Source organism: Mustela erminea, chromosome 7, assembly GCF_009829155.1.
Source record: "Mustela erminea isolate mMusErm1 chromosome 7, mMusErm1.Pri, whole genome shotgun sequence".
Classification (NCBI taxonomy): Eukaryota; Metazoa; Chordata; class Mammalia; order Carnivora; family Mustelidae; genus Mustela; species Mustela erminea.
In genome coordinates, this window is record NC_045620.1 from 53,054,343 (window position 1) to 53,081,231 (window position 26,889).

The 26,889-nt window shown below is 36.3% G+C and overlaps 1 protein-coding gene across 11 annotated transcripts in view; it reads right to left on the reverse strand.

The window, feature by feature from the left end:
* The window catches only part of CCDC138 (coiled-coil domain containing 138), a 136,685-nt gene that overhangs the window by 34,424 nt on the left and 75,372 nt on the right, over positions 1-26,889 (reverse strand). For 9 of the 11 annotated variants that reach the window (XM_032351637.1, XM_032351633.1, XM_032351636.1 and 6 more), the window contains 2 exons: positions 23,835-24,027; positions 9,401-9,577 (listed from right to left, as the gene is read on the reverse strand). In XM_032351637.1, the coding sequence (XP_032207528.1) occupies positions 9,401-9,577; positions 23,835-24,027 (370 nt within the window). Of the gene's footprint in view, positions 1-7,931; positions 7,966-8,583; positions 8,658-9,400; positions 9,578-23,834; positions 24,028-26,889 lie in introns of those variants that run through there. The other 2 variants (XR_004287650.1, XR_004287651.1) reach the window with 2 other exon arrangements.

Genomic DNA, 26,889 nt, shown 5'->3' on the forward strand with positions numbered 1-26,889 from the left:
AGGATGTAGTCACATACAGAAATGGGTATGGGACATAATTACCTGCCTGAATTACCCATATCACCATACCTGTCTATACTAAACTCAATTCCTGAGTCTCTGAACTGTGAGCTATCAGAAAAAACAATTTTGTAACACATAAACAAGGTAAAGAATTAATTTTGTAAATCTTTAACTCTGTGTTCTTTACCTTTTGTTATTTACCTACTTTTTTCTCCATATAATTCTCACAATCTGAGAAATTTTCTTTTGATCCAACAATTCTACTTCCTAGGTATCTATTCTTTCTTATAGGTATCTATTCTACCAAATAACCTCCCACATGTGCAAATTTGCTTTTGTGAAAGTTAGTTTGTATACAGAAGCATTGTTTGCCTTAGCAAAAAACTAGAAACAACCCAAATATCTGTGAAAATTAACAAAAGGAAATCTCATTTAGAATGGAGTCAGAAGAAGGAGAGCCTGGATGGCTCAGTTGGTTGAGTATTCAATTCTTGATTTCAGCTAGGGTTGTGATCTCAGGGTGGTGGGATCAGGCCCCAAGCAGGGCTCCAAGCTCAGCAGGGAGTCTGCTTTTCTCCTTCTTCCTCTCCCTTCCCCCCTCTCGCTGTTCTCTCTCTCTCCTCAATTCTCTCTCTCTAAAATAAATAGGTATTAAGGAGGGCATGAATGTAATGAGCACTGGGTGTTATATACAACTGATGAATCACTGAACTCTACCTCTGAAACTAATAATAAGCTATATGTTAATTAACTGAATTTAAATAAAATATAAATTTACAAATAAAATAAAATAATTGGATAAATAAATCTTAAAAAAAAAAGTGGTGTCAGAAGGCCAGCAGGGGGATGCTCATGGCCTACCACTTGTGGTCAATTGCAGACCCAACAGGAAGTGATGCACCTTGCACATGGATACTACTTTACTAAGCCAGCAGGAGGAAGAAAGTTTTCCTCCTTCCACAGCAAAAGTCCAGCCAATGAGAAATGGTCGTGACCCTGCCAATGCAAAGTCACTATACTTCCAACTCCCAGTTTACTCCAATGGGCTTTCTGTTTATAACAGCCCTCCCACCCATCTACCCTCCCAACCCCCCAACCATCACCACCACTTTTGTATGAAAGAGCATTCCTCTCCTTTGTTCTCTGGTCTTGTCTGTGGTTTTGCTGTAGCTTACTTGACCTGGATGGCAATTCTCTGCTATACTGAATAAACCCAGTTTTGCTGGTTGAATACCTGGCAGTTTTATTGTTTAAGGTTAACATATCCATCAAGAGTCATCTTAAATGAATAAATATTTTAAGAAACTCTTTATGTACCAATCTCTAAGATCGATTTTTCATAACATAGCAGGCTAACAATCTTATGATAAAAATGAAAAAATAAGAATGCGTGTGTGTGTATAGAGACATAGCACACCTACAAAAGAACATGAGAAAAAACTAGTGAAATTGCTTTCTCCAGGGAAGGGAAAACAGTGACTTAAAGAAGACTTTTTTTTTAACTTCAATCACTTTTGTACCTTTGAAACGATTAGCTATGTGAATGTGTTATCTTTTAAACAATATACTCAATTTAAAAAATTCCTTCCTTGTGTTAAATATTCAGAGAACTCTTATTTTACCCTGATCCCCAAACCAGGCAAAGACCCTACCAAAAAGGAGAATTTCAGACCAATATGACTGATGAATATGGATGCTAAGATTCTCAACAAGATCCTGGTAAACAGGATCCAACAGCACATTAAAAAGATTATCCACCATGACAAGGTGGGATTCATCCCTGGGCTACAAGGATGGTTCAACATTCACAAATCAATCAATGTGATAGAACAAATTAATAAGAGAAGAGAGAAGAACCCCACGGTCCTCTCAATTGATACAGAAAAGCATTTGACAAAATCCAGCATCCGTTCCTGATTAAAACGCTTCAAAGTATACGGATAGAGGGAACATTCCTGAACTTCATAAAATCTATCTATGAAAGACCCACAGCAAATATCATCCTCAATGGGAAAAAGCTTGCAGCCTTCCCACTGAGATCAGGAACATGACAAGGATGCCCACTCTCACCACTCTTGTTCAACATAGTATTAGAAGTCCTAGCAACAGCAATCAGACAACAAAGAGAAATAAAAGGTATCCAAATTGGCAATGAAGAAGTCAAACTCTCTCTCTTTGCAGATGACATGATTCTTTATATGGAAAACCCAAAAGACTCCACCTCCCAAACTACTAGAATTAATACAGCAATTCAGTAACGTGGCAGGATACAAAGTCAATGTGCAGAAATCAGTGGCTTTCTTATACACCAACTATGAAAATACAGAAAGGGAAATTAGAGAATCGATTCCATTTACTATAGCAACAAGAACCATCAGATACCTGGAAATAAACCTAACCAAAGACATAAAGGATCTGTACTGGAGGAACTACAGAACACTCATGAAAGAAATTGAAGAAGACACAAAAAGATGGAAGACCATTCCATGCTCTTGGATCGAAAGAATAAACATTGTTAAAATGTCTATACTGCCTAGAGCAATCTATACTTTTAATGCCATTCCGATCAAAATTCCACTGGTATTTTTCAAAGAGCTGGAGCAAATAATCCTAAAATTTGTATGGAATCAGAAGAGACCCCGAATCGCTAAGGAAATGTTGAAAAACAAAAATAAAACTGGGGGCATCATGTTATCTGATTTATTTTTTTAAAAATAGTATATTCATTATCTATACATTTAATTATTTGATTCCTCAGCTTTCTCTATTACACTAACTGGCAGGTGAGATTTTACTCTCTAAAATACACCATGGTTTGTTTTGTTGTCAAAAAATATTGAAGCACGTTTCTTCAAGACAGGCTATATAACACAAACCTAAAACTTGACCCAAAACAGGTTCATATCATCTTGTGTTACACCAGAAAAGCCCGGCTTATATCACAAAAAAGACTCTGTTACAGTATCAGATGAGGGAATGAAAGCATCATTAAAGCAATTATGCAACTTAAAATATGCTATAAATTTGACAGCATTCAGAGACCACTATCAAATGCACAGTTACATGTGCATATCAAATGACTCTTAAGTAGATTTCAAGAGGTAATGCAAAGGATTGCTAGGTTAGTACCCAGTGCCCCATATCCCTCAAAGGGCTAACCACAAACTACTTGAAAGCTCTTTTATGCTGGGATGGAAGGCCAATGAACTGATTTTCTTATCAAGTTTCATACACACTTCCTACAAGAAATGTGTCAATAAATGGTAACAACAATAAATATTACATAAACATATAGTAATAATAAATATTACATAAACATATGTGCATATATGAAATATTAAGTATTAAGCAACAACTAAAAATAAGGGCTATGCAGAAATATGCAAAAAAAAAAAAAAGCTCATAATATGACATTCAACAAAGCAGAACAGAAAGGGAAAGCTCAAGGAATTTTAGTGACTAGAAGTCCCCATGTCTTACTGTTGGGTAGCAAGGCCCTTCTGAGTGAGTGCCAGGCCCCACTTTCTGATTCTTCTACTACTTTGACCACTCACTCTGCTTCAGCTACACTGGCTTCCCTGGTGTGTCTTGAAAATACCGTTTCTAACAATTTTACCTGCCCTAACACCTTTGCTCTAGTGGGTCCTGCTCCCTACAACAGTCTTCCAGACCTCTGCATGGCTAACTCTCTTACCACTTTTATAATTCTATGATATTGGTATTATTATCATCCTCACTATACCAATAATTTGACAAAAGTCAACTAGACCATAGCTTCATGTTGACAGGGGACCTAATTATCTTGCACTCTGCTGTACTCCTAGTGTCTCACTGAGTGCCAGGGTAAGTGCATCGTCTATAGACAGATACTTGTTGAATGAAATAAAGTTGTATTTTCTAATTTTTTTATAATGAATACACATTTCTTATACAACAAAGTATGCATATTATGATCGCAACTATGTAAAAAATATATGTTATCAGGCAATATGCAAACTATTTCTTATTAAGGTGGTAGAATTAAAAGGGGTGTCAACTTCTTATACTTAAAAAATATTATTATATATGCTTCAATTACTAAAAATAAATCTTCCCATTGTGTTTCCCTACAGAACATTCTTTCATTTGAAAGCTTTTAACTGAGAAAACAGGTTATACGTATGCAGGATTCATGACTAGAAAAGAAACATGGGTGTGTATAAACTAAGTTGGTACACTGTTGAAAATAAATTGCATTTGTCATTTCATTGAAATTACCCTTGCTTTAATCTCCTTAATAATAAAAACATAAAAGAATGAGAGAATAAATTAAGTAGCAGGAAGGGAAGAAGTGATACTGCTCAAATCAAGAAAAATCAACTGCCAGTGAAAAAGAGCACAAAACTAAGAAATACAAGTAAATTCACAAATAACTTTAAGATCCAGAGAACATATTTAATGCATGTAGCATAAGGTATTTGATAATTCTTTGCTATATATAACTGTATTATAATATATAATACATTTTACCTATATTCATAATTTAAACAGTACTCAAGTATATTTCTTTGCAAAATACTCTAATATTTTCTTGTATTTTGATATTTTAGGCAGATAAACATAGACTGATGCAACTAAATCTACACTAGAATCCAACCTTGTTAAACAAAGAAAAAGAAAAGAAATACCCAACATCATGAATATTATTCATGGTTAAAAGAGAGAAAGTAATGTACATATGAAGTAAATGTACATATCTTCGGATAGTAAGACTTTCCTTCCAGTTTTCAGCCTTCCAAATTTCTATTATTTTTATAATACAAATAAAAAGCGCCTTCAAAATGTGCTCAAATACATTGTTGCCATTCAAGTGTTAAATGGTAGCATATTACCTTAGACAGGCAGTTTTTAGACCGCAGAACAGAATGAACTAAATAATACAAATACAAACTTAAGTCCTCCTATTTAAACTAATTCTGACAAGAAAAGGAAAGTACTCTTTGAAAAATAAAATAAGACTCAAGTTCTTACACAGCTAAACCCAGATAAGTGAGTAATAGCTTTTAACCACTGACAGGAAAAAGAAAAAGAAACCACAAAATAATTTTCTAAAATCAACACTACTAAGTTATTATATGATATATACTCATGCCCAAAAGAGGTATTATCAGAAACCCTCAATCTAAAAAAAAATATGCTCATGATATATACATTGAGGTAAATCAATGTATAGATCTTAGTTTACACTCAAAGAAATGCATTTTAAAGTAAAATATACCTAGATCATAAAGAAATACATTTTAGCAGCTTTCAAAAAACAGTAAATACCTATGCAGCTAAAATCATTTCTCATATCTGAAAAGATGAATCTGGGGGAAGAGCACAAGCAGGACAAGAGAAAAACCACCACTCTGTAAGAGCTTAACATGAAGTATCCAGTGGAGATGGAGTACCCTATTGCTCCTCAAACTACTGTGAGTAAGAACTGGTCTGCGATTTCCAAGCCAGCAGAGAGAATGCAAGACTTTAACAAAATACTGTCAACAAAGAGGCTATTAGACTGCAGGGCTCTCATACCTTCAGCAGGGTACCCTACATAAACAAATCAAATTCTAAAGCAGTCAGTGCACTTGAATCTAAGAAAACAAAATTCAAGAAAAACTAATCATCAATGCCAACCAGATTTCTTTGAATTATAGAACATGAACCTCAAGTAAAACTATCATAACAGCCAAATAACTATATTTCCCCCAACAAGGCAACCATTTGTGTTATAGCCAATTAAATAATTTCTTTGCTCTGCATCCCTATCTTTTCTATAGAAACCTCTGCCCTAGCACTACCTGCAGAACACCCCTATCTATTTTCAGATTTGGTGCTATCCCTCTGGAATCACTGCTCAAATAAACTCTTCAGAATTTGTTTTACAATACCATTTAAAAAACACTAGAAATTAAATAAAACATAAAAGCCCAAATTTTTTAAATTATTATTGACCTTGATAAAATTAGTAATTTGACAACTACTACACAAGTTTTAAACACTGTTTCTGTACTGACTTGTGTTAGAGACCAGTAAGCATTTTGAGTACTCCTGGGCAAGAGCCTGGCCCACTGACACCTTCCTCCAGCCTCCTGCTCCAAAGCACTGAATGGACATTGGAGGAAGCCCCAAGGCTCAGCAAACCACTGCAAACACAATGCTTGAAACATGCCACCTCATGCATAGCTGGCCACCAAGACCCATTAATTGTGTGACATAAGCCATCTGCAAATCCATTCTTATTTTTTTTAAGATTTTGTTTACTTAGGGGCACCTGGTAGCTCAGTGGGTTAAGCCTCTGCCTTCAGCTCAGGTCATGATCTCAGGGTCCTGGGATCGAGCCCCGCATCAGGTTGTCTGCTCAGCGGGGAGCCTGCCTCCTGTCCTCCCCTGCCCACCTCTCTGCCTACCTGTGATTTCTGTCAAATAAATATATAAAATCTTAAAAAAAAAAAAAAGATTTGTTTATTTATTTGACAGAGAGAGACACAAAGAGAGAGGGAACACAAGCAGGGGGAGTGGGAGAGGGAGAGGCAGGCTTCCTGCTGGGCAGGGAACCCGATGCAGACTTGATCCCAAGACCCTGAAATCATGATCTGAGCCAAAAGCAGCTGCTCAACACACTGAGCCACCCAGGCACTCCTGCAAATCCATTCCATCAAGATTTCTCTTCCCACAACTTTTTCCTCTGAACTTAAAAAAAATAAATAAATAAAAAAGCATGTGTAAATTATAAAAATGGTGAAATGAGTTTCTCATCTCAAATCTAGAAAAAACAGAACATAAAACAAATAGCTAGATAAGTATTTGCTGCATTTTAATCTATTATTCGTTTAACCCCTTCAATACAGTTCTTTGGTTAATATAAACCCAGTACCTAATGGGTTTATATTAAAAATATAAACCCAGTACCTAATGGGTTTATATTAAAAATAGAAAAATATGGGTGCCTGGGGGGCTCAGTGGGTTAAGCCTCTGCCTTTGGCTCAGGTCATGATCTCATGGTCCTGGGATCGAGCCCCGCATTGGGCTCTCTGCTGAACAGGAAGCCTGCTTCCTTCTCTCTCTCTCTCTGTGGCTCTTTGCCTAGTTGTGACCTGTCAGATAAATAAACTCTTTAAAAAAAAAAAAAAAAGAAAGAAAAATATATTAAGCAAATAAATATACTTCAGTCAGAAATTATCAAAGATTCACCCATTTCTAATCTTCCAAAAGTTTTCCATCACTAAAAATGATATGGCTTTCTAGGAATCCACATTAGAAACTGCTTTATTTATTCAATTTGAACAAGAAAAGATAACCTTGGATTTGAGCATAATCTGAACAAGGTAAACACATGTGAATGAACTGAACATCTGCTGACTTTACTACTATTTCCCCATATGTGAATGTTATGGTGCCACAAAGTCATTTCACCCAAGTAGGTCCACTATTTCATAAAATTATATTTAGTTTTCCTTTGGCTACAAGATTTCACCTCCATCAGGAATATTCAGACAGATTTGTTTCTAATGAATAGACATTTGCATCTGGTAAAATTTTTGTTTTCCTCATTGAGAAAAATCCTGGGTGTTTCAGTCAGTTAAGTCTCCAATTCCTGATTTCCACTCAGGTCATGATCTCAGGGTTGTGAGACCAAGCCCTGTGTCGGGCCCATGTGGGGCTCCATACTAAGCAAGGGAGTCTGCTTGAGATTCTCTTTCTCCCTCCCCCCATCCCCATACACACTCTCTCTCTCGCTCTCTAATAAATAGATAAGTCTTTAAAAAGAAAGAAAGAGGAGCACCTGGGTGGCTCAGTTAGTTAAGCATCTGTCTTTGGCTCAGTTCATGATCCCAGTGTCCTGGGATCAAGTCCTGAATCAGGCTCCTTGCTCAGGAGGGAGCCAGCATCTCCCTCTGCTTGACACTCACCCTGCTTGTGTGTGCACTCTCTCTCTCTCTGAAAAATAAATAAATAAAATCTTTAAAAACTAATAAAAATTTAAAAAGAAAGAAAAATCCTATGAAACTTAATTTTAAGTCTACCCACTTTAAACAAGTAATCTTGGGTGTCTGTGTCTCAGTTTTCTAATTTTTCACTTTTTTGCTCTATAGCATATATTAGTAAGTTAAGATATAAAACCCCAAGATTATTTAACTAGGTAGTTATATCCCCAACTATAAGTGTAAAATCTTAGCATTTGCAAATGGCTAAAAATATTAATAAAATATTTCAGAGAAAATTTGACATTTGGGGGCAGGAAAAAAGCCTCTAGAAAACCTAATCACAGTGCAATGGTAGAATGTATCTTGTTACACCTAGAATCAGAAACATTTTTTTCTAATCTAAGTCCTACCTCCACCTAACTATGGAAGCCATGGACAAGTTACCTGACTTTTCTAGGCCTCAGTTTTTCAACCCTCATAAGGATGTTGTAAAAGAAAAACGAGAAAGTATATAAAATGAATTAAAAATGTGAAGCCATATGCTGAAGGTACCTAGTAAGAAGTAGAACTATGCTTTACACCCAGCTGTTAGGGATTCACCCACAAGCACCAAGTACCACAGACTGCTTACTACCACAATGAGCAATGACTTTCCAATTTTAGTTTCCACCTTCTGGAAGGCATAAACATTTCATTTTAGAAGAGCTGTAGAAGGAAGGGAGAATAGGGAAGAGGAAAAGTTACAAGTGAAAAAGAATTACTGAGGCAAAATGGTTGCTTATAAGTCACGGGGTTACTTAAGGTTCAAGAGCAATACCAACCAAAGCAAATGAAAATATTTATGTTCAACATCCCCATACATATCTGGGCTAAATTAGGAACCATCAATAGTAAGTTAAAAGAACTTACTACAGCAATATTAAAAACCAAAAAGAAAAAATAAAGCCACATACAACAAAATATTACAAATATGCATGAAAAAAAAGGAGCCACATATACACCTGAGTGCTCCTCCCACCCCCTCACAACCCTCCAACAAAACAGTAAGGTTGAAGAAGAAACAGGAATATGGCTTTGTCATATTCTCCCATTAGATGGGGACACACTTGAACATCTCCTTCTAAGTAAGCAGGGAATACAGGATTAGATCTGTCAGAATGATGAGACAGGGAAGAACAGACAAGGAAGCTTGAAAACATGAATAACAATGTAGAGTATATGCACATAACTGAGATGAGATGAGGTGAGTACTGGAAATTGTGCAATGTTAATGGAAATTTAGACATATAACTTTAAGAGATGTTATTAATAACAATTACACAACTGTCAAAAATACTCCTTAACCATTTCTATTATAAAATACAATATATCTGATACATAGTTATACATTCAGAACACAAAATCATTGACTGTCATTTCTTTGTTTATCTAAAAACTTTAAAACTTACTAGATTCCACTGTCATCTGAAGCAAACTATCAATGACGTTAGAAAGTAGTCCTTTGCTGGATATTCGTAGATGATTTAGTATTACTGGAACAGCTTGATATTCCAAAAACAAGACTTTTCCTTCATCTGTCTTCAAGTCCAAACAGAGAGAATCAAATGCCTGAGCCAGGTAGTCAGCTAAAAAACAGTATATAAAATCAACTGTCATTATCATTATCATTACTGTAGCTGGTAATCAGAAACAATAGAAAGAAAGAAAGAAAATACCAACACTTAAATTTAAAAGGGAAACAAAAATTAAATGACCAGAGATCACTGGCTAAATTTACAATCTGTTAGAACTCAAATGCTTGAGGGGTGCCTGGGTGGCTCAGTTGTTAAGCGTCTGCCTTTGGCTCAAGTCATGAAACCCCATGTGGGGTTCCCTGCTCAATGGGAAGCCTGCTTCTCCCTCCCCCACTCCCCCTGCTTGTGCTCCCTCTCAAATAAATAAATAAAATCTAAAAATAAATAAATAAATAAATAAAATAAATAAAATCAAAAAAAAAAAAAAAGCACCCAAATGCTTGAAACAAGAAATTATACTATGATGGGGTATAAATTTCATTCATATTTTAACATCAAAATAACAATAAATTGTTTTTATTACAAGAAAACAGTTGATTCTAATAGTAAAGACCACAGTGATGTTTATTTTTTCATATTTGATAACCACCAGATGCTTTCAAAAATGTTTTTATTTTTACCCAGCATTTGAGATATTTTTTTGTTGCTGCTCAGTGTTTACTTATTTCAAAATGTAACTTTACACGAACTTTTAATTGAGGATTTCTGTCTCTTAATAAAGATCAAACAGCATTCAAAAACAACTCGAGAGGACTAGATGTGCTCTGGTGTGTTATTTATCTGCCATTAGCACAGCATGGTTCTGCCAAGGCCAATATTATGATGGCACCCACTAGATCAGAATCCCTGAACTTTTTGAGTTATTATTTTAGGTTCTTTTGGATAATACCCTGAAGTGGAATTGCTGGATCATCTGATAGTTTTATTTTTAAATTTTGTTGAACTCCATACTGTTTTCTATAGTGGTTCCATTTTCATTTCCATAGTTTACCTTATTAGCCAAGACATGGAAACATGCATCTGTTAAGTATATATTGATGGATGAATGGATAAATAAAATGTGGTGTGTGTGTGTGTGTGTGTGTGTGTGTGTGTGTGTATTTTTTTAAAAGAAACCCTGGACCTTTCTTTCTTTTTTTGCCATATGGTAGTTCTATTTTTAATTTTTGGAGGAACCTCCATCCTGTTTTGCATAGTGGCTATACCAATTTACATTCCCACCAATAGTGCACGAAGACTCCCTTTTCTCTGCATCTTTGCCTGGAACTTTCTTAAAGACGTTCCACAGATGATTGGGAAACCTGTAGAGTCAGGACTGAGTAGCACCAATTTAACGACAATCAATGCAAACAAGATATTAAGATACTTATATCGTTACACTTCAATACACCAAACAACCCAAATCAGTACTCTTAAAACAATTTTACATTGTGCTTTTAATTGTACAAGAATATTCCAGTTTCCTAAACTCTTTCAATATACTATTGAAAGGAATTAAAAAAAAACAAAAATGTTTGTGCTGTTTAAACACTAGTGAGTTAATTTTTCTACTGATGATTTCTGGTTAAATAAGGCTCAAGGATACTTTAAAATACATTGAAAATATGACAGAACTACCCCCCATTAAAATTTTCTATCTTCTGGCTGATGTGTTGCATTTCATCTTTGCTCTTTTAGTTTACATAAACTAAAGAAGTGATTTAAAAGCTTAATTACTAAGAATGAGAAGCTGGGGGTACTTGGGTGGCTCAGTGGGTTAAGCCTCTGCCTTCAGCTCAGATAATGATCTCAGGGTCCTGGGATCCAGCCCCACATCAGGATCTCTGCTCAGCGGGAAGCCTGCTTCTCTGCCTACTTGTGATCTCTCTCTCTCTCTGCATCAAATAAATAAATAAAATCTTTAAAAAAAAAAAAGAATGAAAAGCTGAGGATAATCTGTGCATAATACCTAGGAGAGAACTGAAATACATAAATATATATTAAAATACATATGAAAGAATTTTGAGAAATTAAAATCTGTACCTCAATCAGTTCTTTCTATTCCTTCCAATAAATCTATTTGAATAAATTTATTCCTTCACTACTCTTACTTTTGGTAGAATTTAGTTCAAAGAACACTGCCATTATTATATTTAATTTTGGTAATTAAATAAAACAAAACACTGCAAATAAATGTGTATTTAGGTTAAGCAAAGTTGCTAGATTCTGTTCAGGTATGTCTTATTTAGAAACCTGTATTTATTTAGCAAACAGTAGATATAGATGAACCCTGAACTCAAGTCTTCACAGAAACAAAAGTTTTTATCACAGTGCCACCTACTGTTTTTGGCACAGATTACTTCACTTCTCATTAATACTTCATCTGAGATTAAATAGGCTAAGTGGTACATGATACAGCAAATCTGTGAAATTAAAAAATTGTGCCTAATTAATTTGGGGGGATAGTATTTGGTGATTTTATTGTTATGTTGCCTTGCCTTTTAGGGAGAAGTAAAAAAATTCTATCATTATTTTAATTTCCCTAATAGTGAAGATTTTCTAAAATCAATAACAATTTAACTTCTAAGAGAGTATTTTAAGAAATTTCAGTTATCAATTATACCAAAACTGGTTGTTGTTTTAAGCAACAAGTGTTTGATGGTGTATTATGAAGCAATACAAATCTAATGCAGTCTAACAGACCTCAATTCTGATCTCAAGTAAAACCAACTCAGAAGTTAGATAATACTAAATAATAATGTTTATAATAATGCTAGCAGGTAGCACTTACTATATGCTACACTCTTTGCTAAACCTTCACATTAATTCTCATTTAACCTTAAAAATTGGTTTTAACCTTAAAAATAAAATTAAAAATTGTGGTGAAACGCAAAAAAGAAGGGACCTGCCCAATGTCACATAGCTAGTGATGGGGATGAGACTCATCCTTAGTTATCTGACTGTAAACTGAAGTTCTTAATCATATATTGTTCCTGTTATCTGAGAATGGCAATAATCTCTACAATTCTTTAGGCCTGAAGTATAAATAAGTACATAATTTACAAAAACATGTATCTGCAATATATATCTGCATAAGTTGGGGGCCAAGAGTTGAGACAGGCAGGACACCAGAACTAGCTCTGATGCACACAACTAAAAAGGAGAGAGAGTACATTTAATTAGACAAGAAATTTGTCCCTAAAACAATACTATCAGGTAAGATTCTTATCTTTCAGTTCTCATTTCTTTACATAAATCAAACTAGTATGTACATATTAGTACCTACTACATAGATCTACACATCTACATACTTAAAATTGTTGATGACATATAACATTCCACTGTCCTCATGATGATACCGTTAAAGGGTTGGTTATTTAGGGTCAAGAAAAGATCTGAGTCCCTTGGGACGCCTGGGTGGCTCAGTTGGTTAAGCAGCTGCCTTCGGCTCAGGTCATGATCCCAGCGTCCTGGGATCGAGTCCCACATCGGGCTCCTTGCCCCGCAGGGAGCCTGCCTCTCCCTCTGACTCTGCCTGCCACTCTGCCTGCCACTCTGCCTGCCACTCTGCCTGTGCGCTCGCGCTCTCTCTCTCTCTCTGACAAATAAAATTTAAAAATCTAAAAAAAAAAAAATAAAATATTAAAAAAGAAAAGAAAAGATCTGAGTCCCTTACAAATGCTTGACCCTCAGTTTGCTCTTTTGTAAAAATGACAATACCATCTACCTTATAAGGTTACCGTGGGGAATAAATTTGAAAAAAACAAATCAATGATTAGAAAAATGCTAACAACACTGCAAGAACTTATTTCCTTCACTATTCCAATTGCCGCTCTGTCAATTATTACCCTTTATCCCTTTATCATTATTAGACAGCACAATAAATCTTATTAAAGATTATGACACATTTTGGTGGCTCCCGTAAGCAGAATACAGGTCAAAAATGGTAAGCTACAATACAATCAAAATTGTACCTGTTTCAACTCTTAACTACAGAGAACAAAGTGATGGTTACCAGAGGGGAGGTGGCTGGGGATAGAGTGAAATAAGTGATGGGGATTAAGGAGGGCACTTGTTGTGATGCAGACTGGGTGATGTATGGAAGTGCTGAATCACTCTATTATACATCTGAAAGTAATATAACACTGTATGTTAACTAACAGAATTAAAGTTAAAGCTTAAAATAACCCACATTTCTCAAGACAGTTTTGGTAAATTTGGTAAATATATTAATCTTATAAGTGAACTATTATAATTTGAAATACTGCATATTGAAATATTATAATTTGAAAATATATACATTTTATCAATAAAGACTTTTAGCGTTATATTCAGTCATTTTATTTTTGTGAGTATAATGAAAAAAAATTGCATCTTACAGTTAAATTTTACTTCAGAGAATCAGTGTAGCACAGTGACTAAGTGCAGACTTAACCTCTCCATGCCTCAATTTCCTCATTTATAAAATTAAGATGTCAATATTACTGACATCTCATAACCTTGCTATGATTAAATGAGTTAGTACATATAAAGTGCTTAACCCATAACATAGGAAGTGCTATGTAAGTGTTTATTACTATTTCTTTCTTTATCTCAGGAGTACACGCGCTAAGGAAGTCACAAAATAAGGTCAGGATGGTGGGATCTAGAAATGGATAGAGGTGAGCTGAACCAGACTCTATCAAATACTGGTTGTGTGGCCTTGACATAAATATCTAACCTCTATAAACTAATAACCACTAATATGGGAATAATAATATTCAGAAGACAATCTATAAAGGGCTTACTTAGCATTATAGTGTCAAATTCACACCAAATATTATCTTTTTGAACAACATATTTATACTATCTATTCAAAGGAAACCAAGTATTATCTTATATATATTTGGGTTATTAAGTATTTAATATTATGTGTATTACCAAACACATTGAACTATTCTCTCTTTACTTTTTATACTAAATTTAATCAATCTTATAATGGATGACTTTCTTTTATAAATAGGAAGTATCTTGTTACCGGAGTTAAGTCTATTACTCTGATTTAAGATTTTTGTGTAAATTTTTAATTCTCCCAAATTTGCTGCAGCACATAAGACAGTGTATCTTTTATTTTTCTCTATACTTATAATCATTTTTCCTAACTGTAGTTAATAGATGTCTTTTTCCTTTTCTGGTTCTTTTACTTGGCTTACTTTGCTCTACCCCAAGATTATATAAACTGAGATCCACAAGCTGCCTTTCAAACTACTGAACCTCTAGAGCACCTTACAGTGAAAGCAGAAATCACAAGGTCCGGAAGGAATCAGTTCATCAGCTCTAGAACTGAATACCAATGTGAATTTCAACTTTCAGTCACTCACCTTTTCTAACATTAATCTTCTCTCCCTGAAAGTGTTCCTCAGGGTAATATGAACCTTCATAAGGTATTACAATGGCGCTCCATAAACCGTAAGATAGCATTTCCCAAATTGTTCCCCTCAGAAAATTAGTGCTAAAAAGATCTGGAAGTTTAAGTTTGGGAAATGTTGCATATAGTGTATTCTAATTCTATAGTTTCATAAAGCCCACTAGTAATGCAATTAAAGTATGGCGCTATTAAACTTTAGTTATTCCCAAATTTCTCAAACATTTTTAACTAAAGACCACAACAGTGAACTGAATGAAAACTAATCACAGATGTGTTAGTCATAAATGGAAAACTAGAGATTGTTTTACAACTTTAGAGAACCATATTACTGTTTTATGTGCTCTGTTAACCAAAATTAGGAGAGAATCATGGGTGGTAATTTTTATATAACTTAAGACAATATGTAGCTTATTTTAAAGACATTTTAGTTTTGTTTTTTTTTAAATAAATTATTTATTTTCAGAAAAACAGTATTCATTTTTTTCACCACACCCAGTGCTCCATGCAATCCATGCCCTCCATAATACCCACCATCCGGTACCCCAACCTCCTACCCCCCCCACCACTTCAAACCCCTCAGATTGTTTTTCGGAGTCCATAGCCTCTCATGGTTCACCTCTGCATTGTTTAGATTTTTAAGAACATACCTGACTTATTTTCAGTGAATCATACTCATTCTGCCTGCTTGGTAATGATTTAACTAATTTTTAAATTTTGACTCCAGCTCTCAAAGTTTGTCTGAGGCCAAATTAGACCTAACAGAGTCTCTTCTTTTCTAGGACTTATTTATTTACTTATTTTTAGAGAGAGAGAGTGAGAAAGCAGGGCAAGGGGTAGAGAGGGAGAATCTCAGACTACCCGCTGACACCTGACACCTGACAGGGCGCCATCCCATGATCCTGAGATTATGACCTGAGCCAAAACCAGGAGTCAGACACTCAACCAAATGAACCACCCAGGGACCCCTAAACCTAAGAGATTCTTTTCAATCCAATTTATATACAAATACCTCTGGAATCCCCTATAAGGTTTTTAAAAATAGTTTTAAGGTATATTTCTAAATGAATTCTGAGTAGTTTCTCATTTATTTCTTTTAAAAACTTCTAAAACCATTTTACAATCAGAAAAAAACACCCAAACAAATAATTTTTCAAACTACAGGAAGAGTATCAATTGTGTGGTCATGTACTTAGATGAAAAATAATAAACTTATAGGTTTTTTAGAGTTTCTTAAATTAATGGGGAATTTAGTCTAATTTTTCTTTTTTTAAAAGATTTTTATTTATTTATTTGACAGAGAGAGATAACAAGTAGGCAGAGAGAGAGGAGGAAGCAGGGTCCCCGCCAAGCAGAGAGCCCAATGCGGAGCTCGATCCCAGCACCCTGGGATCCTGACCTGAGCCGAAGGCAGAAGCTTTAACCCACTGAGCTACCCAGTCTAATCTTTCAACTTCCATTTTACATACAAAAGTTATGACTATATTCAAAAATATACACACTTCTCAGAAGTTATTTACTTCAGAAGTTATTTGCTTTGAAATTGGACAAACTTCAGAACAAAAATCAAACAAGATGGTTATGAAGTGACTAGGATAGGCAAGAGATAACATAATGTGAATTCTGGTTAGAAGTTTTATTACCAATTATCACCAAAAGCTTAAAAAATTCACTACATATTTTCAGTATAAAATGAACTGCAAACACACTATCAACTGAAAACAGTTAAGCTGAAGAAAAACATGGTATGATGAGGCACCTAGGTGGCTCAGTCAGTTAAGCACCCAACTCTTGATTTCAGCTCAGGTCATGATCTCAGGGTGGTGAGATGGAGCCCTGCTCAGGCCCCAATCTCAGCAGGGAGTCTTCCTCTACCCGCCTCCCCAGCCTGCGCACGTGCGCTCTCCCTCAAATAAAATAATCTTTAGAAAAAAAATGTTATGGTATAATTTGTATGTTTTTAAACGAAGATAAATCAAAAGTAATGCTGCGCTTTGAGAAGTTGATTAACACCATTTGAGGAGCAGCTGTGATCCCACCACATGTTTTCCTGTTGAATAACTCACTGGTCTTCTTGCATGCCATGCTCTTCCACAATTCCAAACATTAGTTCATACTGTTTCCTCAGGAATGACTTTATTTTCTGCCTATGAAATCCTACACATTCCTGACAGTCCAGCTCAAATGCTAACTCCTTAATACTAAATCCTCTCCTGATCCCCTAAATCATACCATCAGAACTAATTTATCACCTCTTTTTTTTTTTTAATTTCTTTATTTGACAGAGAGAGAGCACAAGTAGGCAGAGTGGCAGGCAGAGGGAGAGAGAGAAGTAGGCTCTCCACTGAGCAGGGAGCCTGACACGGGTCTCGATTCATGACCTGAGTTGAAGGCAGACACTTAACTAAGCCACTCAGGTGCCCCTTATCATTTCTCTAACCAGAAACACATTATTTAAACTTCTGTGTGGATAATTATACGATGAAGCAGAAAGAAATATTTACAATCTACTTACCCACCAGACTCTAAGGACTTTGAAAGCAGGTACTATCTTATAATTCTTTCCACTCTCTTAAAAAAGTGACTTGCAGGGGTACGTGGGTGGCTCAGTGGGTTAAGCCTCTGCCTTCGGCTCAGGTCATGATCTCACGGTCCTGGGATTGAGCCCCACATCGGGCTCTCTGCTCAGCAGGGAGCCTGCTTCCTCCCTCTCTCTGCCTCCCTCTCTGCCTACTTGCGATCTCTGTCAAGTAAATAAATTAAAATCTTAAAAAAAAAAAGAGAGACTTGCATAAGGAAGGAACCAAATTCACTAATTCAATATGCATATATAAAGTGCAAACTGTCATTTCTAAACCTACTATTCCTATTGCCCTATTTTGGTGTTTTAAAATTACCCATTATTATTATTATATATCATGATTGTTTCATTTTAACTTTAAAATTTTATTTTTTTTAAACTAAAATATAGTTGACATATTATGTTCCAATAGTTTTAGGTATACAAAATAGTTATTTGACATTTAAATACACTACAAAATGCTTGACAATACATTTAGATACCATCTAATACATTTAGATACATAGTTACTACATTACAGACTATACTCCCTATGCTATACTTTACATCTGACTTCATTCATTCATTCATTCATTCATTCAAGTAGGCTTCATATCCAGGCCTAGTGTGTATTTTGACTCATAACCCTGAGATCAAGAGTCTGATACTTAACTGAGTGACCCAGGTGTCCTAGATGTCACTGCTTTTTTTTTAATGGCTGAGTGATATTCCTTCCTTCCTTCGTGTGTGTGTGTGTGTGTGTGTGTGTGTGTGTGCATCACATCCTCCTTATCTATTCACATAACAATGGACACTTCATTCCTTATCTTGGTTATTGTAAATAATGCTACAGTGAGTAAACAACAGGGGTGCATATACATTTTCAAACTACTATTGTTTTTTCAGGTAAATATCTAGTAGTGGAATTTTTTGTTTTTTTGATAACCTGATATGAGGTATTATCTCACTGTGGTTTTGATTTGCATTTCCCTGATGATTAGTTATGTTGACCACCTATATGTCTTCTTTGGAGAAATGTCTGTTCATATTCTCTGCCCACTTTCTAATCCGATTTTCTTTTTGGTGTTGAGTTGTATTAAGTCCTATACATATTTTGGAAATTAATCCCATATCAGATATATCATTTGCAGATATCTTCTCCAATTCTGAATGTTGTCTTTTCATTCTGTGGATGTTTTCCTTCACCATGCAAAGGCATTTCAGTTTGATGTAGTCTCAATTGTTCATTTTTGCTTTTGCTGCCCTAGGCTGAGGAGGCAGACGCCAAAACATTTTGCTCACACCAATGTCCAGGAGTTTTTTCTTTCTTTTAGTTTTATGCTTTCTTTTAGTTTTATGACTTCAGGTCTTACATTTAGGTCTTTAATACATTCTAAATTTATTTTTTTATATGGTATAGTAAAGTGATTCAGTTTTCCCAGTACCATTCATTGAAGAGACTCTTTTCCACCATTGTATATTCTTGCCTCCTTTGTCACAGATTAAGTAAAGCTGGGTTTATTGCTGGGATCGGTATTCTATTCTGTTGATCTGTGTCAATTTTTGTGCCAATAGCACTCCGTTTTGATAACAAACTTGTGGTCGAGTTTGCGATCTTTTCAGAGTACAGGTCTTTCACTTTAACTTTATTCCTAGTTATTTTATTGTTTTTGGTGCAATTACAAATGGGATTGTTTTCTTAACTTTACCTTCCGCTGATTCTAAATGGTGTTTTTGACCTCTGACTGGTTCATTTTTATCTCTGTTAAGAGTCTCAATGATGGGGCGCCTGGGTGGCTCAGTCGGTTAAGCCGCTGCCTTCGGCTCGGGTCATGATCTCAGGGTCCTGGGATTGAGTCCCACATCGGGCTCTCTGCTCAGCAGAGAGCCTGCTTCCTCCTCTCTCTCTGCCTGCCTCTCTGCCTACTTGTGATCTCTGTCTGTCAAATAAATAAATAAAATCTTTAAAAAAAAAAAAAAAGAGTCTCAATGATGTCCTCCCCTCTTACATCTTTTTGTTTGTTTTTACCTCCACTCTCTTCTCAAGTTCAGTGAGTATCTTTATGAACATTACTTTAAATACTCTGTCAGGCATATTACTTATTTCCATTTCACTTGGCTTAGTCCTCTTCTTTCATTTGAGATATATTCTCTGTCTGTGCATTTTGTCTGACTCTCTGCATCTATTTCTTTGTGTTAGGACAGTCAGCTACTTCTCTTGCTCTTAATGATAATGGCCTTATACAGAAGAGGTCCTACAATGCCCTGCAGGGCCATGTCCCCTGCTCCCCAGGGCCTGGCACTAGGGCGGGTCTTCGATGTGTACTGCATGTGCTCTGTTGTTGTTAACCTCTTCTCTGCTCCCAATTCAGTCCAGTTGTCTGCAAAGGTTCTCTGTCAATTGTGGCTAGTGTTTGGTCCCAGCAGGGGTGGGGAGTGTTTTAACAAGGTATGCAGGGGTCTGCCCAAGAAATGAGACTTGCCCCTGCCACCACTGGAACTGAGGTCCTGCAAATGTGCAGGTTGGGAGATGTGTTGGCAGGGTTTGCCCTAGTCTTTTGAGGAAAGGGCATGCAACGTCAGAACTAAGGCAAGTGTGACTGGGAATGGTAGATCTGCCAAAACATAGGGTGTGGGGCTTCATTGTAAGCAAGTTGAGTAATGAGTGTCCGTGCTATGTTGGCTGTTGTTTATGCAGGAGAGGGAAATAAATGGTGCCTGCCAGCTCCTTTGCTCCTAGAAAGCTCTCCCCCTGATCCCTGTCTCTCCAAGCCATACTCTAAGATGAGCAAATCACTCTCCCTCCCATCTACCCCCAGAGTTTTTCAAACTGATGGCTCTTTGCTGTATCTGCATGTATGCTGTATGTCCTGCTGTCACTTTAAGGGTAGGGATTCCACTTTCAAACATGGTCGGGGCTCCCCCAGAACCCCAATTTTGAAAATTCCACACATTCTCACTGGTTGTAAGAACTCATGAAGTTTGGCTCCTCTCCTGAATTCCCATTCTTATAGGAATCCATCCTTCCCATTTGTGGGTTCCCCAGTGTGAAAGTCTGATTTCACTCTTCCCTGCACCACTGGATCTTTCCCTACCATGGACAGCCACAGTCTGTTTCACTCCCAGACCCTGTCTTTGCCCTTCCTACCTTCTTTGATGTGGCCTCTTATTTACCATTAGTTCGTGGAATTTGTTCTGCCAGTCTTCAGATCATTTCATGGGTTATTTATGCTACTGTGAGTATATCTAGTTGTATCCATGCAACAAGGCAAGCTTACTCCCTCTACCATCTTCCTAGCAGATCCTCTAATTTTTTTTTTTTTTTTTTTTTTGACAGACAGAGATCACAAGCAGGCAGAGAGGCAGGCAGAGAGGAGAAAGCAGGCTCCCCTCGGAGCAAAGAGCCCGATGTGGGGCTCGATCCCAGGACCCTAGGATCATGACCCGAGCTGAAGGCAGAGGTTTTTTAACCCACTGAGCCACCCAGGCACCCCAGATCCTCTAATTTTTGACATTTTAATTATTATGCTTATCAGTGTGGACCTCTTTGTTTTCATCTTATTTGGGGTCCTCTGTATTTCCTGGACCTGGATGTGTTTCCTGCCCCAGGTTTGGGCAGGTCATGATCTCAGGGTTGTAAGATCAAGCCTTGAATCAGGCTCTGTGCTAGGTGTGTAGCCTGCTTGAAATTCTCTCTCTTTCCTTCCACCCCTTCCGTACCCTAAAAGAAAGTCCTTTATTTCTGCCATTTAATGTCAGCAATAATCTTTTTAAAAAATTTTTCAAGGTTTTTTATTTATTCATTTGAGAGACAGAGATCAAGAGAGAGAGAATATGAGCAGGGAGAAGGGCTGAAGGGGAATCAGGCTCCCCAGTGAGCAGGGAGTCCAATCTGGGGCTCAATCCCAGGATCCTGGGATCATGACCTGAGCTGAAGGCAGACGCTAAATCAACTAAGCCACCTAGGCACCTAGCAATAATCTTTATTACCCTGTCCACTCATCTACTACTTACCCATATATTTTTAATAAAGATTTTACTTATTTTTAGAGAGAGAAAGAGAGAGAGAATGTGTGCAAGCATGCAAGTGTGGGGGGGAGAGGGAGATCTCAAGCAGACTCCCCGCTAAGCTTGAAACCCAATTCAGGGCTCAATCCCACAACCCTGGGATCGTGACCTGAGCGGAAACCAAGAGTCAGATGCTCTAGTGACTGAGCCACCCAGGTGCCCCACCCATATCTTTATTTACACCTATTATATTTCACAAAAGATGAAGTTTACGAACACCAAATTAGATTTATATATAAACTTTATACTTTTTGTTTTTTTATATTAACAAGATTTTTTAAAAAATATGTTACTGCTGTTTGTTATTGATATTCATAGTAGGCATACTATACAGTGTTAGGTAGTCTAGATGGTAATGATAGTATTGAAAGTCAACAGACTTTGTGAATTTCCTTTGAAGCTCGTTTTCTGAAACACAAATTCTATCAGACTGCTATAATAAATACCAGAGATTGTGTAGTTTATACACAACAGGAATTTTACTGCTCACAGTTCTGGAAGTGGAGAAGTCCAAGTATGGTTGCCAGCATGGTGAAGACCCACTTCCTGGTTCACAACCTGAAACTTCATTCTCACTGTGTCCTCACACAGTATGAGGGCTAGAGACCTCAGTGGAGATTCTATTATAGGGGCACTAATCCCATTCATGAGGGCTCTGCCCTCATGATCTAAGCCCTCCTAAAGGCCCCAATTACTAACATCATCATCTTTGGGGGTTAGCATTTCACCATATGAATCTTGTGGGGTCACAAATATCCAGAACACAGCACATTATATTCAATAAATTTCTGAGCTAGTTTCATTAAATGTCCTCAATTTTTTTTTTTTAATTTTATTTATTTGACAGGCAGAGATCACAAGTAGACGCAGAGGCAGGCAGAGAGAGAGGAGGAAGCAGGCTCCTCGCTGAGCAGAAAGTCTAATGCGGGGCTCGATCCCAGGACCCCGAGATCATGACCTGAGCTGAAGGCAGAGGCTCAGCCCACTGAGCCACCCAGGCGCCCCAAATGTCCTCACTTTAAACAGAGTATCCAATGAAGAGTTTCCTGTATTTCCAATACTCATCTTTCTTTTTATTAATGGCTTATTGAAGATGGTCAGCATGTCTAATACTGTACTGCACAAAAGTGGTGACAGAGAGCACCTAATTCCCTCTCTTATTTTATATCTCTATTGCACTAGTTTTATCAGTAACACAAATTATATTTTATCAAATGATGTTATGATGCATGCTGATATGTGGTCAACTTTATTTTGGACTAATACACCCTTCTCATAAATGATGTTTCAAACAGTTACCACTCAATCTGTTTAACTATGAGAACCATAAACGTAAGGAAAAACTAAGACAAGTTACAGTATCATTTTTCATTTTTTGTTATTGATGTTGTAAAATTCCATAATCAGGTGTAACTAAACAGTACACACTGCAGAGAAAGTAGTAAAATTAAATTTTTGCCATTTCCCACTAAAAAAATTCCAAACAGACTGAGTTATATAACTTAACAAACTGAAAAGCTAAAAAGATGGCAAATTTAATGTTTCACTATATTGGTATGACTTTAACAAAATTTCTATTTAGTAATCCAAAAACAGAACTCATAGCTATATACCAAAACTGTATTAAAAATGGTCTACTTTGATTGAAACATTATTCTTATTCATTCATTTCCTTATTCACTATTATTATACATTAAGCACTATGCTAGTTGCAGGGGGATACAATAGTAAACAAGGCAATATTTTTCTTTCGTCAACTTACAAACCAGTGTAGGGACTGATAAAAGTTTTCATAAAAGGCCACATAACAATATAGGCTTCTAGGGGGCCATATAGTCTCTGTTGCCAACTACTCAGCTCTGTTGTAAGGCGAAAACAGTTTCTAGACAATAGGTAAAAAATAAGCATTCATGTGTTTAAATAAAACTTTATTTATAAAATAGGTTGTGGGCCAGATCTGGTCAATGGGCTACAGGGTGCCAACGCCTGGTCCAGTAAAAATAATGAACTAGGAATTTCAATACTATATGGTATATGCAATGATAATAGGAACCATAGGTGACTGTGGAAATATGATCTAAGAGAATCAATAAAGTCTCCTGGGAGGAGCCAACAATACGACTGACTACTCCTCTTTCTCACGTTCAGCAAATAAAAGTAGTTCATTGTAATGTGCCACCATTATAAAATCTTATTCTAAAAATGGAAAACATATTTGACTACGCAAGAATTACTTCATTATGTAGTATTCTCTTCTCTTTATGAAAAATTATGCATAAGCACAAGTGAAAGCTTACCTTGGGTGACTGTTCTAAGAACAATTAAAGTTGATAAAAATCTCAGTGGTAAATTGGAGCTCTTAAAGAAAGCAGCTGTCTTTGGTTTATTCTCCACTGAATGTTCTAAAGAATTATCTTGAATTCCCTTAGTTACTACTCCTTTGAATATATCTTCACCCAATCTCCTCAATGTTGATGTCATGGTAGAATGCTGTTAAAAATATGTACCATCTTAGTATATATATATTTATGTCCATGATGTATTTCAAATACTACAATCAAATATAGAAACTAAAAATAAGTCAACTTTTTTTCTAATTAAAGAATGGGTTAGAAATATACAAGATTAAAAAGAAGTAATTTTATAATCAACTTTTTTAAAGTTATTCATGACTTTTTCTAAAAGAAATGAGCAGTCTACAAGAATTAAGAAATTGGAAATGTAATTTTCTAAGAAAAAAATAGGAGAACTGACAAAAGATTCAAGTTGAAAATGTTTAATAACATAGGATCATGATATATTTCTGCCACAGAGAAATTAAAGGAACAGAAAAGTAGACACTATAGGTTCTTCATTCCTAACTTACAGTGTTAGTTTATAAAGTGATTATCTATGGCCTCACTGCTTTATAGCTTACTATGATCATAACCATCACAGTGATTTTAATAACTTTCAACAACTGCAGAAGAAAACACTGGGTTAGAATCATGGATAATTCTGGGGCACCTGGATGGCTCAGTTGGTTAAGCGTCTGCCTTCTGCTCATGTCATAATTCTGGGGTCCTGGGATCGAGCCCCATTTTGGGCTCCCTGCTCAGTGGGGAGTCTACTTCTCCCTCTCCCTTTTCCCCGTCCTGCTTGTGCTCTCTCTCAAATAAAATTTTTAAAAAAATTTAAAATCATGGATTATTCTAACAGTGAATAGACTAAAACAAGACAATGGACAAAACAGGAATACTGGCATATAAATACTTCTAAAATTATATAGGCTTGCATGATATTTCACATATATTTTAAGAACTAAATAAAGGAAAACCATTTTACACTGCTACAGATGAGAGTGCATGAGCCAGACTTAGAGGAAACTTAAATATGGGTAACAACTATTTGTTTTAGAATTTCATCATATTAAAATTAGAGAGATAGGGATGCCTGGGTGTTTCAGTCAGTTAAGTGTCCAACTCTTGATCTTGGCCCAGGTCATGATCTCAGGGTTGTGAGATCCACACCCAGTGTGGAGCCTGCTTGAGATTCTCTTTCATCCTATGCCCCTCCCCCACTCCTCTCTAAAAAAATATTAATTAAGAAAATAAAATAAGAGATACATTGAGATTTTATGGGTATCAAAAGGCACTATGATTGGGTGGTAAGTGGCATAAGAAATGTAATCTAATTTAAATATATGGTCAATAAACCTTAAATCCAAAAAAGGAAGTCTCAGACACTATTGCTAGGAATGTAAATCGGTATAACCATTGTGGAAACAGTACAGAGGCTTCTCAAAAAATTGTAAAAGAAATACCATACAATCCAGTAATCCCACTATTAGTTATTTACTCAAAGAAAACAGAAACATTAATTTGAAAAGATGCATACACTTCGATGTTTAATGCACCATTATTTACAATAGGCAAGATATGGAAGTGTCCATCAACAGCTGACTGGATAAGGTGTGAGACAGAGCTAGATAGATACATAGATTCACACACACACACACACACACACACACACACAGAGGAATATTATGCAGCCAAAAAAACCAGATGAGATTTTGCCATTTCTGACAACATGGATGAACCTGGAGGGTATTATGTTAAGTGAAATAAGTCAGACTGAAAAAGGCAAATACCATATGATTTCATTCATATATGGAATCTTAAAAAAATGAATAAACAAAAAAAACCAGAATCAACCTGTAAATACAGAGAGCAAACTGACAGGCTGCCAGAGGGAAAAGGGGTGAGAAGAAGGGCAAGATAGATGAAGGTGAGAGGGAGATACAAACTTCCAGTCATGGAAGGAATAAGTCACAGGAATAAAGCACAGCACAGGGAATATAGTCAATAATACTATAATATTCTATATGGTGACATTTGGTACCTGAGCAAAGCATAAGTATAGAAAAGTTGAATCAGTATGTTGTATACCCAAAACTAATGTAACACCGTATGTCAACTATACTCAAATGAAAAAAAAATTTAAGTTTTTAATCTTGTTAGGAAAAGATAACATGTATGTGTTTTAAAACCCTGGTATAAAAATAGGAGAAAATATTAGAAATTCTAGGAGTTTCCTGATGTCTCATATTTCTCAGACTTGGAGCTGAAAAGGCTGGCAACCTGGAAACTATAGACAAAAAAGCCCTAACATAAGTCTGCGCTCTCAAGCCAAAAGGCTAGGAAAGAACGGCCTTGCAAGACAAAAAGATTTTATTTTTTAATTTTATTTTTAGAGCGGGGAGGGGCAGAGGGAGAAAGAGAATCTTAATCAGGCTTCAAGCATAGCACAGAGCCTAATGTGGGGCTCAATTTCACAAAGCTGAGATCGTGACCTGAGCCAAAATCAAGAGTCAGATACTTAACCAACTAAGCCACTGAGGTGTCCCAAGGTAAAAAACTTTTAGACAAAACTACAATACAACCAAACACCATAGAAAGATCTGTGGTCCAACAACTATCTAGATGAGCAATATTCCAAGGACAACCTACACTTCTACCCTCAACAAGGCATTAACAAAGTGTCCATAAAGGTAATGTGAGGGGTAGTAATGAGGTACTCCCATTCCTCCCAGTTAAAGAGGTATCAGTGGAGGCCTATTGGGGAACCAGAACACCCCCAGATCCCCAGATATTAACAGAAGCCTAGTGGGGAACCTGGACTCCTACTTAACCAGGCATAAAGAGAAGCCATCCTCTATTTCCTCTGTGAAAGCAGTGTCAATAGAAAGCCAGATAAAATAAAGACCCAGAGCCTTATAATATCAAAATGTCTAGTTTTCAATTAAAAAAAAAATCACTAATCACACAAAGAACCCAGAAGATCTCAAACTGAATGAAAATCGGTAATTGCCAA